This window comes from Castor canadensis, chromosome 2 (genome assembly GCF_047511655.1).
Source record: "Castor canadensis chromosome 2, mCasCan1.hap1v2, whole genome shotgun sequence".
In the NCBI taxonomy this organism is placed as follows: Eukaryota; Metazoa; Chordata; class Mammalia; order Rodentia; family Castoridae; genus Castor; species Castor canadensis.
The window spans coordinates 86,625,842-86,638,792 of NC_133387.1; the positions used below are offsets into that span (position 1 = coordinate 86,625,842).

The 12,951-nt window shown below is 36.1% G+C and overlaps 1 protein-coding gene across 2 annotated transcripts in view; it reads right to left on the reverse strand.

Annotated features, from left to right (window-relative positions):
• Positions 1-1,025: 1,025 nt before the first annotated feature.
• Hibadh (3-hydroxyisobutyrate dehydrogenase) overlaps positions 1,026-12,951 on the reverse strand; it is a 116,443-nt gene continuing 104,517 nt past the window's right edge. For both annotated transcript variants that reach the window (XM_020180034.2, XM_074065189.1), the window contains 3 exons: positions 11,155-11,231; positions 3,790-3,946; positions 1,026-1,906 (listed from right to left, as the gene is read on the reverse strand). In XM_020180034.2, coding sequence (XP_020035623.1) covers positions 1,748-1,906; positions 3,790-3,946; positions 11,155-11,231 — 393 coding nt within the window. In that variant the 3' untranslated portion in view covers positions 1,026-1,747. The remainder of the gene's footprint in view (positions 1,907-3,789; positions 3,947-11,154; positions 11,232-12,951) is intronic.

Consider the following 12,951-nt stretch of genomic DNA (forward strand, 5'->3'; position numbering starts at 1 on the left):
GTCTAGCCTCCTGGACAATAAATGACCACATGGAAAGAAGCCTCAACTATTTCAGCTGAGTGACACATCTTCTAGCTCAAGATGCATCAGCCCAGTCCAGAAAAATAAGACAGTCAACCTAGAGATCTTGAAAAATAATAACTTTGTTATTTTAAACCACTAAATATTGGGGTGGTTTGTTACCCAGCAAAAGAGAACTGGTAGACTACTCATTTCATTCAGAATAAAAGCCCTATCCCTCCTACCTACAAAGCCTCACAAAATCAGGTTCCCCTTGTCCTATTCCACTTCACTTATAGCCTATTACTCTCATATCCAGCACTATCCTACCTTGGAGCTTCTGTATTTTGTTCTCTATGCCTGAAATGCTCCTTCCTCAGATATCTGCATGGCTTCTTCCCTGACTTCTTTCTTATCTCTGCTCAAATATCACCTTATTCAAGAGAACTTGTCTTATTGCCCTAACAAATATCCCTGGCACTTCCTACCCATGCCCCTTACCCTGCTTTATATTTTTTTGTCCTTACTGTCACTGGACATATACATTAACCACTTATCTCTTATTTGTAACCCTTCCCCACACACTCACAAGATACCAGTTTATGCTCCAAAAGAGCAGGAACTCTTTGTTGTTCATCACTGTATCTCTGGCACAAGAATAGTGCCTGGAATTTTTTTTTTTTCTATCACCAGGAAAATGCTAAAATAGCGCTCTTGCCAATTTGGTGTCTAGGTCTATCATCTGAACTGTTTCTTGGGGGTTGAGGGGGAAAAGTGGCAACTGTGTTCCATATTAGGGCATGTTACACTTAATGTAGGCTGAATTCCTATAGCACCTATGACCTAGGAAACACTCCCACAAACATCTCCTAAGTATTCAGATGGGGCAGTAAGATGTTGGCTTGGTGCTGGCCAGCTCCAAATTCTGTTCCTTTTGACCTCTTGCCCTGCCCCTTTCTTCTCATCCTTTCCCCATTAGTCTGTAATACCAGTTTATTTACAAAGAAACAAAAACTCCAAGAAAATATTATCAGCATAAAAATTTATTTGAATTCAAAATAATGTGGTTATATTTAGAATAATGTAATAATTATCTAAAGGAAATATCATCATTGGCTCTGAAAGTCTAAAGATGTTATACTTTTGAAGTCAGAAAATAGGTAGCAATAATGTACAAGGAAGCAAAAAGTATAGGAACAAGTCTGCTAAATACCGAGACACTGTAACAGAGTTCAAACTATAAAACATGCAAAAACAAGCTCCATCAGCTCCCCAGAAAATAAGTCCGTGGACTTAAGAACACAAATATACCACCACTTTGTTAACTGAACAAACTTTCTGCAGGATACCAGTAGTAATTTACTATACTTCTCTAGTTCCTCTCCATATCCAATTTCTTTTCTTTAACATGGGTTTCCTTCTGTTGACAAAATATTTGGTTTATTTGCAAAGTGATTACACTCCTGATTGAAGTATTCAAGGATTTAGTTGAAGATGCTCAGGGATCAAACTTTTTAAAAAGGTCAACTCAGCTAGTTAGCAGAAACCATCAGTGGCTTGCAGGGAAAAAAAAAATTCAGGTAATAAGTTTGCTAAAAAGATGAGAAGAAGCAGTTAAAAATGGGTGAAAAATCATAGGGATTACTGTAATGTAGATAATCAAAAACAGCCAAATGACCTTTGATTAAACTCATTTAAGTTCCAAGACAGAGTTTGGTTCCTAACAGTGTCCATAGCCAAAGGGCACTCAGAAGGTCTCCTCCTCTCGAAGAAACTGGAACACCGCTGAGAAGTCTTTCTTTGAGTAGCCCTTTGCACACATCATCCTGTAGATCTGATGGGCCAGGCTGCCCAGAAGGACTGGGCTCTTTGTGCTGGTAGCAGAGTCTTGTGCCAATCCCAGATCCTAAAGCAAATAAGGGCAGGAGGAAACACATTGAGACTGGCCCACTTTACAACTGTGCTTCCTAATGCTATACATATACAAAGAAGGACAGCGAAGAGAGAGGGAGAGATTTTTTTTTTGTCCTTTTGATGCTAGGGATCAAACTGCAGGCTTTGAGCATGTGAAAATGCTATCACTGAGCCTCACAGCCTTTATATATTGTTATAAGTGCTTTCATATAGCTGCAAAACTGTTCTAAACAAGCCTTGGTTTCTGGGTGCCTCCTCTACTTTCCCATCCTCTATAAGACCTATGTGTTTTGGTTTTGGATAGGAATTATTACAAAGGGAAATGTATTGTCAATCTGTGGAAATCTGTAAGATTGCCATCAAGTACAAAGTAATTTCTAATGTGAAGGGAAATAAAACTTCAAAACAGGAAACACAGTTTCAAATATTACACCATCCAATAATATTTGAAGTGTGCTGAAGATGAATACAACGATGAATAAGAATGCCACAGCCCACACAAACTCTTGTCTACTGAGGAGGAAAGACAATGAACAAGCATATTTATACAATTTGATAGAAATGCCATCATGGGAATCAATGAAGCACAGTCCCGGGTACTCAGTAGAGCTTTGCAGAGGAAGAGATGACTAACCACAGGTCTAAAAGACGATTAGTTGTCAGCTAGGTAAAAGTGCGGCTGGGGAGGTGGCGGGCAAGGAAGAATGATCCTGGCAGAGGGAAAAGCAAATGGGGAAGTTTACAAGAGAGAAGAGGCAGAAATGAGTTTAAAATGGCTGAAGCAGAGAGAGGTGTGGGAAAGCAAAAATGAGTCTGGTGATGTAAGCAAAGGCTAGATCATCAAAGGCCCTGTTAGGTTGCAGAGATGGACTTTAATCTATAAGTAACTGGAAACCATTAAAGGAACTCAATAGGAAAAGTGACATGATCAGGTTTTTACATTTTGCTATGGTGTGGGAAATGGACTAGAAATCAGGATGAAAGCAAGGCAACCAGCTAAGGAGTCTGGTGGTATCTAAATAATGTGCAGCCAATGCACTGGTAGATGAAGAAAAGGGAACTGGATGAATTCAAGGCATACTCAAGAGGTAGAATGGACAAGTACTATGGGAAATGAGAGAGAGTAAACCAACTATGGAGTCCAGATATGTGTGTTATTACCTTTGTAATCTGAAAAAGTCAACTAGGAGGAATGAGCTCTATACAGAAATCTTAAAGTCTGCTGGTCTAGAAAGTATTTTCTAAGGTTGACTTACAAAAGAAATGAAGCCAATGATTTGCTTTTCAAATGACTTAATTTACACAATAGTCCATATATACACTTAAAGCAGGAAGATGTATTTGGAAATCATGGCAAAAATCCCCTTTTCTTGTGGGTGTATATATGCAACCCTAATGTATTATTAATACTCTGGTAACTACTACTGCTTACCAACTCTAAGGAGTTGGTAAATTAACATAAATTTGTGATGAAGAACAAATTTTACCAGTTTATATTATAAGCAATTCCAAACCCAAAATAAAAATCCTGGCCCATTCTTTTAATTCAAAAGCCCAGGAATAAAATAAACAAGATAAAGATTTTTATCTATGTTTTTACTCATTTCTAGTGGGAAAGGGAAAGTGAGTCACTATTCTAGTAATTTTGCCTTCTAGAATAGACATCTGCTTTGTCTATGACTACAAGGGAGGGGAAAAAGGAAAAGGAGAGAGAGAGAAAGAGAGAGAGAGAGAGAAAGAGAAAGAGAGAGAGAGAGAGAGAGAGAGAGAGAGAGAGAGAGAGAGAGAGAGAGAGAGAGAAGGGAGGGAGAGACTGAGAAATTAGAGCACTGATCATTTTCCCCCTCCCTTGGTTAGGTTCTGCACTGACCATACCTTAGCCATGAGTGTTGCTCCAAATCCTCCCTCATAGTTATTAGCTGAAGGAACTCCATCCATCACTCCTGGTACAGGATTATAAGTATCACTTGACCAACACCGTCCTGAGCTCATATTTAGGATTTTAGCCAATAGTTTTGGGTCAAGCCCTAGCCTGTCAAAGGTTAAAGAAAAGAAGTGTTAAATGTCAAAATGTACAAGTCACACATGACTTATTTACATATGAGGATATTCCATCTTCTCTCATTTATTATAGCGTTCTAAAATCAAAGCAAATTGATGTAAGAGTGAAGAATCTAATTTTGAATTATAGGGCATTAAAAGCTACTAATGAATCATTTCTGAGCCAGGACATTGTGCATTTACAGAAAATTTTCTGAACTATTCTACTTTTAAGAAGAAATAATATATAATTGCATAAGCATATGGTTGGTTTGTCACACTCACAGGTTTTGCAGTCTTTTAGCCATTACTGCTTTTATGTGTCACTTATGAACTCTAAACCAAGAGGATAACCTAAATTCTAATTCTTTACACACAAATGATATATTTCGGAAAGAAATACTGACAGGTAAACAATACATCATGGGAGGCTGTGTGGATGCATTTATATGTATGTTTATTCCTTTGGCTTTTATTGGCTTTTATGAGAATAAATGCAAGAGATGAACCATGAGCAGTAAAATGTGTTTAAGAGAAGTTATCATTATAAAAGACATTTCTGGCTGCAAACTTTTCCTTATTTATTAAATCTTCACTAGACAACCTTGCTTATGAAGAAAGTCTGCCCAGAGTGACATATGCTATCTATTCAGAGACATACATTATAGTTCTGGGTCAACTGCTGATAAGGTTACTGATCCTGATAAAACAAAGCTTGCCCAAGCAGAAACATCATTTGTTCTATCACTAGGCTGATGGCATAAACGACTGTACAATGTGGACCCTACAAAAAAGAGCATCAAAATGCTCTGTTACTTTGTAATGATCTTAACAAAGTTTGGGAAGCAAAGTTTTACTAAGTATCACTGAATCAAGTTTCAAATAAAACTTTATATTCAGCAATTTACTAGTTTCTCTCATGCAAAGGGTCATTATTAAAAACAACTGTCATAAAAACTCTCAGCTTTGTCTTAAAACAAATCTCTTCTAGAAAATAAAAAAAGATTTAAGAGACACTTTTGTAAATTTAAACACATTGCATTTTGGCTTGCTTAAGTTGATGTTTACATTGTGTGTCTGAAATTTTTGTCTGTACATCTCAAAATCTGAATTTGAAGACCACTGCTAGCATTTTTCTGATGGCAGAGTGGGGGCAAAAAAGCTAACAGCCAGATACGTATGAAATTACCATACTATACAACTGATATGTAATCAGGCTCTCAATGGGTAGCAGTGATTCATGGAATGCTATGTGGCATACCTCATATCTGAATTCATATCATTGCCCATGTTATAATGATGGGTTTTTACTAAGGATTAAAACAGACATAGAAGATCCCATCTAACTCAGCTATCATACATTCTGGTCAATCACAGATTGCCAGAGAGAAACCCAACAATTTCATTCATTCCTTTATAAAGATCCAAGTCTGTTTTATGTGAAGTTTTGGATGCTTCACATGGATACTTTCTCCTTTTACATAAAATCAACTTTTAAGTATAATGTTGTAGCATGTGACTTAAGAAACAGCAAAGCCAATGTGTTCCCAGAATAACTGTGAAGAGTAAAATCACAAGTTAACAGTTACCTAATTGCTGTATCTGCAAATATATATTCTTTAAGCACAAATGTTTGAGAACATACATGTCTAATATGCTCCATAAAGATAGATTTACTTTTTTTTTTTTTTAAGGGACTGGGGTTTGAATTCAGTGCTTCATACTGGTAAAGCAGGTGCTCTACCATTTGAGCAGCCCTCCAGTCCATTTTACTTTGGTTATTTTAGAGATGGGTCTCACAAACTATTTGCTGGGGCTGGCCTTGAACCACAATCTTCCTGGTCTCAAGTCTTGGAAGTAATTATGATTATAGGCACTGGCGCCTGGCCAAGAGAGAATACTTTTTAAAGACATTATTAAACATTTTTAATAATGTTTTTATTTTTAAAAACATTGCCTTTCCTGTCTATTTGAAATATACTTTAAGGTTTCCTAACTTAGGTTTTCTCTTAAAATTATTTACCACATTTAAAGCATCAGCATTATTCCCCTCTTAATAATCTACCAGGCTGTACTGGGCAGTACATCACAAGATTCTTCACTGCTAAGGAAATCTGTACTCTGTAATACCCACCAAAATGACAAGAAGCTTAGTTTCCTAACTTTCTAAAACCCTCCATTTTTCTTGACCATTCAAGGGAAAATACTGGCACTGATTCATGGATACCTATTTCAGTGCACATATTCCTATTTATAAAGAAGTATCCTAAGGGACACACACACACACACACACACAGAGTCAGGTGGCAGTTGTTCCCTGTTTGCTTTTCAAACCTGACGCTTTCCACTGGTGCAGATCAGGAGATGGCTACTCCCTCCCACTTCTCCTCCCTGCCCCCAACTCTGCAGCAAAGTGTATCATTAAAAAGAGCAAGTAAGAAGTGTTTTGCATTTCATCTTTTTGAGGATTCTTTCCCTGGCACATACATAACTGACAGTTAAAATTAGACATGATATTAAAATCAGTTACTGAAGTCCTCTGTCTTCCACTGTGCCCAAGGCTTGTAATGGTCTGAAACTAGCTAGAATACACAGTAATTGTCATTCAGAGTCTATCCTAGAACGTCATGCTTCACTGGAGAAGACTGAGTTTCCATTTGAAATCAACAAATTAATCCAAGACAGGTATCTGAAAGGGCAAGTTTAATAGGAAGCAGCTACTGGGCTCTCAACCATGATAAAATGTTATTGCTGTTTCCCTGTAAATTGGCTGGGAACATATGATACTTTCTGCATAAGAGCCCCATTGCTGTTCAGGAGATATACAGCTCAACCCATCAAAAGGATGACAGTCTGTCAGTCCCCATAATAACTTGCCACTGGATGTGGTTCGAGAGTGTGCACTTACATGCAATGTGGCTTTACAATTGCTGGAATGTTCTCTGATATAAACAGAGAATTAATTCATTTCTCTGACCGAATATAAAACGCAACTCAAATAAACATCACTATGTCAAATCTACTCACCTCTAAAACACAAGAATGTTAAATGACTTTTGGGAGAAGTAAAAAAAGGTAAACTTTCAAAAAAAAATAAAAAGAATCAAAACTCTTACCTTCACTGTAACCAAGATATTACTAAAGGGCCAAAAAAGTTTGCTTGTTTTACATTATCTGTGAGTATCTACATTGTTTGGTTTTATGTAAGACCAACAACAAAAATTATGATACCAAACTAGGATGTTTGTATCATAAAAACAGATCTGGAAAGAAAAATAAAGCTGGGTCAATCTTAATCATCCACTTATTCACCAATGATTACTTGCATCTGCTATGCGCAACTGCTATTCAGGAGCCAAAGGGACAACAAAAAGGAGGCTGTGCCTGCCTATCAGGAGAGGGTGAGTTAAGACACATACCTACGTAACATGTGACTAGGCAGAAGGGTTGCATCCTATCCACTCACGCATCCCCTCCCTCATTTAGTCAAGTCTGCATTGAGAGCCTGCTATCTGCCAGGTATGTTCTTAAGATTCAGTCATGAGTAACAGAGCCATTCCCCCTCCTGGAGCTTACTTTCTAGATGGGAAGATAAGCAATCAGTGCGTGTGAGTTTACACATATAAACATATGGCAGCTAGTGAGAAGTGTTAAGAAAGAAAGAATGTTCAAATGCAAATCAATTCAAAGATCACCACAGCGACAGATATCAATAACTACCACACAATGAATACCTATTGCGACAGATATCAATAACTACCACACAATGAATACCTATTATGTGCCAGGAACTGTTTTAAAACATTTACATAGACTAACTCAATCTTCACAACAATCCAGTGAATAGATACTATAATCATTTACAGGAGTTTAAACTCAGGGCCCTGTGCTTGTTATGCAGACACTCTATCTCTTGAGTCACACCCCACAACCCTTTTTGCTTTAGGTTATTTTTCAGGTAAGGTCTGGAGTTTTTGCCTAGGATCAGCCTCAGACCATTGATCCTCCTACTCATGCCCTCCACACAGCTGAGATTATAGCCTGGAACACCATGGCCAGCTTGTTTCTTGAGATGAGTTCTTGTTAATTTTTTGCCTAGGCTGACCTTTAATAGCAATCCTTTCCATCTCCACCTCCCAAACAGCTGGGATTACAGGTGTGCTATTATCATCCTATATATGTGAAAAACAGAAGCCTCTGCACAACTGGGATGCAGGACTAGGAAGACACCCACACTAACCAGCTTGAGTCTCATAGGGTCATGTGGAAGATGACATGACAATAAGCCAGTATGATGGCATTTTATCAGTTTATTAAGAAAACTGGTCAAAATTTTATTACAAACCTTTCAACATTTGTTTTATTTACTAGGGTATACAAATAAGGAATTTCAGTCACCACATAAAAGAAAAGGCAATATTTAGGTGCAATGACCAAGAAATTAAAATTATGCTTGTAGGGAAATTCTTATCATGAACAGTTCAACTGCTTTAGGCTTCTTTTGATGTAAGAAGACAATATGGTGGTTACTGGAAGGGTTTGAGATCTACACGACAGTGCAAATAAATTTGTTAAACCACCAATATTTAAAAAAAAAAAAAAAACTCCCAGTGAAGCAAAAATAAAACAACAAAACTCACATTAACAATGTTCTTTCTCTGTGATGCACAGGAACAAAACCTGTGTAATACAAGTAGGGCACTTTCATGGCCATAAAACAACTTCGGAGACCTAACTAAGAGCCCAATTAGAAAGTAGAAATGTCTAATAAAAAAAGAACCTCAAAATGTATAGTATGCCAATATTTTTTAGTCTTTACTTTTTTTTTTTTTACAACATTTTAAAATTTCACTAACATTCATAAAGACTCACTGTAAAAGAGCATAGGGTCAATACAAATTTTAAACTGTAAGGTTTTATTCTTCTATTAAAAAAAGAGAAAAACCCACTAATTTATGAGAATGAAATTAATCAGAAATGATCACTTCATAGGATCAGGTAACTCAATTTGTAAATGTTGACATTAATACACTAAAAAAAATTCACTTCAGAGTGAACAGAATATAAATGTGGCTGAACCACTTTGATGCTACACTGTTTTGTGGGAATTTACTACTTGGGAATTTATGCTTGCTGGTGCCAATTTTCTCTTTCACCTTGCAAAGCTCAATAAATCGTGGCCACTCTCTATACTCTATTAGAGAGCAATCCTATCACTTTACACCATGTCTGTAAACCATAGAGAAAAGACAATAGCAGAAGCACTCAGTTTTGGGGCTTTCAAAACCCTGAGAATCTTTATAAGATAAAATGGTAAAGCCCTAATGTTATGAAACTAAGTAATTTATTAGTACATCTGAAACTCTAGAAACTTATAAATTATTTTGACAGTTAAATGAGTTTCTGCCTTGTGTTCAGATACTATTTATATATGTATGTATGTATATATATATATATAGAGAGAGAGAGAGAGAGAGAGAGATATCAATATATGTGAAAACATATTTATAATATGTATATATAAGTACATATTTAGAGTTCTGGAAAAATTAACAATTAAAAGTTTCATATCAAGTATTTTTGTCATGGTGGATCACGGCCAAAAATAAGGGAAACTGTTGCTGCTTCTGTTCTTAATGTCTCTATTTGGAATTGTATCACTTTTCATTTTCTCATTTTCTCCTTAAAAACAAGCCCACTGTAGTAGCCAATAGTCTTCATTTCATTATGTGTATTTTATTCAATTGACATTCCTACTATTCTTTATTATCTGGTGTTTGGAGAACTTCCATAAGCACTTACCCTAGACAAAGCTTCATTTTAGAAGAGCAAATGATCATCTAATCAGAGCTCTGACAGGAAAATTATTCAAGGAATGCCAGAAGATGCATCACTGTGCCTAAGGAGCATCTTGATCCAATGATGCTCAAGGAGTAAAGAATAAACTGGCGAAGATAAGGGGGAAATTTTAGTATAGGATAATCTAGGTTCACCTAGGCTTTTACTTTTTATGAAAATGAAAACAAAATTATAAAGATGCACACTAATCCTGTTGTCAACACCAATTAACTTTATATATAATTTGGTTTGCAGAAATTTACATTTTCCTCTACCATGCAATTAATCTACAGAATGGATATGAAAACAAGTTATAGTAACAAGTTTTCTAATTACGACAAGTGACCCAGAGCCTAAAACTGGTCACAATATAGATACTCTGTATATACTAAACTCCCTATACACTATCGGTTTTATTAAGGCTTAGTATAGATATGCCTTACCATCTTATAGACATTCAAGTTTAAAATGTAAATGGTAAAGGATATTGATAAACCAATTAGCGCTGATGCAAAGCAAATTCCTCTTTTATCTCAATTACAACATGACAACTTAATAGGTCAAGATAGTTTAACATCTGAGACAAGGGCAATTCAATAAAACAACAGCATCTTGATATGGTAATTAAGAGGAAATGTGAATCCATTTACTATGTTTTTAAAAATATCTTAAGTACTTCAGCATTTTTTATTGCTTTTATCAAAAGTTGTGATATGAACCACTACTCTGCTTTGTGATATATTTGATAAGCAGTTTGGGAATGTGAAGAAGACATTGGAGCAAAGCAATCTTGTTCATTAAGCAATTTCTAAAATAAGAAATGTATACGTATTATATTCATGAAATAAAAAAACACTCAAAATTAATTAAGTGATTAATTACATGTAGTATTCTCAACCCAAAAGATTAAAGGCTAAAATTAAGACTAACTTTAAACATTCTAAAGGATGATCATTTGTAGGAAAAACGTAACTCCTGATTCACTTTAAAGAAAAGAATGAATGAGGTTTTATTTTAAAGGTATATCCTAATGTAAAGTAACCAAACCACAGGCAAGTTAAGTGTTTCTTGCATTTCAACATATTAGAAGAAATAGGACTTCCATATAAAAAGGTTAATATAACTTCAAATGCATTGTGCAATACATTTTATGGCTATGGCAAAGAGTATTCATATTCTCCAGGGTCCTACTGCTTGTCCAATAAACAAAGACTATTAAAGTTCAATAATGAAGTACTTTTTTCCAAAAAGTCTGTGGATCAACTCATTTATCTCTCAGGAACATCGTTTTTTAGCATCAGAAAATAAAGTAGGAAAGCCAATAAAAATTGTTAGCATATGAAAATATACTATTCGACAAACCTGATTCCAAGATTCATAGCTTCTGCGGTCCCAATCATACTAATAGCTAACAGCATGTTGTTGCAGATCTTTGCAGCCTAAAAACAAATTAAGTACATATTAAATGCTTTTCTTTTCAAGTTATAACTCATAGGAAATTTTTCTTCACTCAATTTCATAGGCTTCTTTCTAAAAGAAAGTAAGGAAGAAAATGTGGTACCACATACCTTCCTCTGAGCTGAATACACTGTCCACAGTGGACTGGGGGTGGAGGGGTCTCTGACACTGGGTAATAAACCTGTTATGACCAAGCTCCTACTATGACCACTATAGGAATACTGATCCATACAGCATAACTACTCTTTAGGGGATGGTACTTACATTCTACTGAGAAATAGGAATAATATGCTACATAAAAATCAACAAATGAACAAACAAAAACAATGAAGGGGTTAAAATGTATGGTAGAGAGGGCAGAAGTTCACAGAAACAAGACCACTAAAGATGGGAATACAGAAGAGGTAGAACTGGAAATCATCTCTCAAGGCCAAGAAAGAGAAAGGAGGAGAAAAGGGTAAAAGGTAAAATATACAAGACAGATTAAACATGTAACAGCATAGAATGGTCCTGGGATTAGTCAAAAAAAAATTACTTAAATGCATTTTTTAAATTTAATTTAATTGTTTTTACATTTACTTATAGGTGTATTCATTATTTGGGCCACCCCCAACTCCCACCTCTGGGCAGAACCTGTTCCACCCTCTTGTTCTTTGATTTTGTAGAAGAAAAAACATAAAAAATAATAAGAAAAACATGGCGCTTTTGCTAGTTTGAGATAAAGATAGCTACAAGGAAGATTCCTTGTGTTGTTTCCATGCCTATGTGTATTGCAACCCACATTGGTTTATCTCTACCAGACCTCTTCGCTACTTCCTAGTCTTCTTCCCATAGTGGCTTCTGCCAGTTTAAGATTACTATATTCTTTCCTATACAGTAAGCATATCAACCACATTCAACTTTTTGGTTTTCTTCCCTTTCCCTATCCCTCCCATGCACAGTCCCCCCTTAGTGTGCAACCCATGTCCAATAATATTACTGCATTTGTTTTAGGTCTATAATCCACATATGAGGGAGAACGTGCGATTTTTGGCCTTCTGAGCCTGGCTAACTTGGCTTAAGATGATGTTCTCCAGTTCCATCCATTTATCTATGAATGACAAAATTTCATTCTTCTTTGTGGCTGAATAAAATTCCATTGTTTATAAGTACCACATTTTCTTAATCCACTCATCAGTAGTGGGGCATCCTGGCTGTTTCCATAGCTTGGCTATTGTGAATAGTGTTGCAATAAACATGCGTGTACAGGTGCCTTTGTAGTAACCTGAGTCACAGTCCTGCAGGCATATCCCTAGGAGTGGTATTGCTGGATCATATGGCAGATCTATTTTTAGTTTTGTAGGAAACCTCCATATTGTTTTCCATAGTGGTTGTACTAGCTTACATTCCCACCAGCAGTGTATGAAGGTTCCTTTTTCCTTCCTGTTTTTCTAACAGGACTGAGGTGGAAGCTTAAGTGAGGTTTTGATTTGCATTTCCTTTATGGCCAGGGATGGTGAGCATTTTTTCATGTGTTTTTTAGCCATTTGGACTTCTTCCTTTAAAAATGCATTGGTTTTAAGGAGTGTTGAGAAATTTGATAGCTAAGGCTGTGTGAAGTGGGACAGAGTTAAAATGTGACATTGTAAAAAATATGGAAGTACCATGATAATACAAACAAGTTGATGAGGTTAGCTTAGGTTATAGTATTGGGCAGTGATA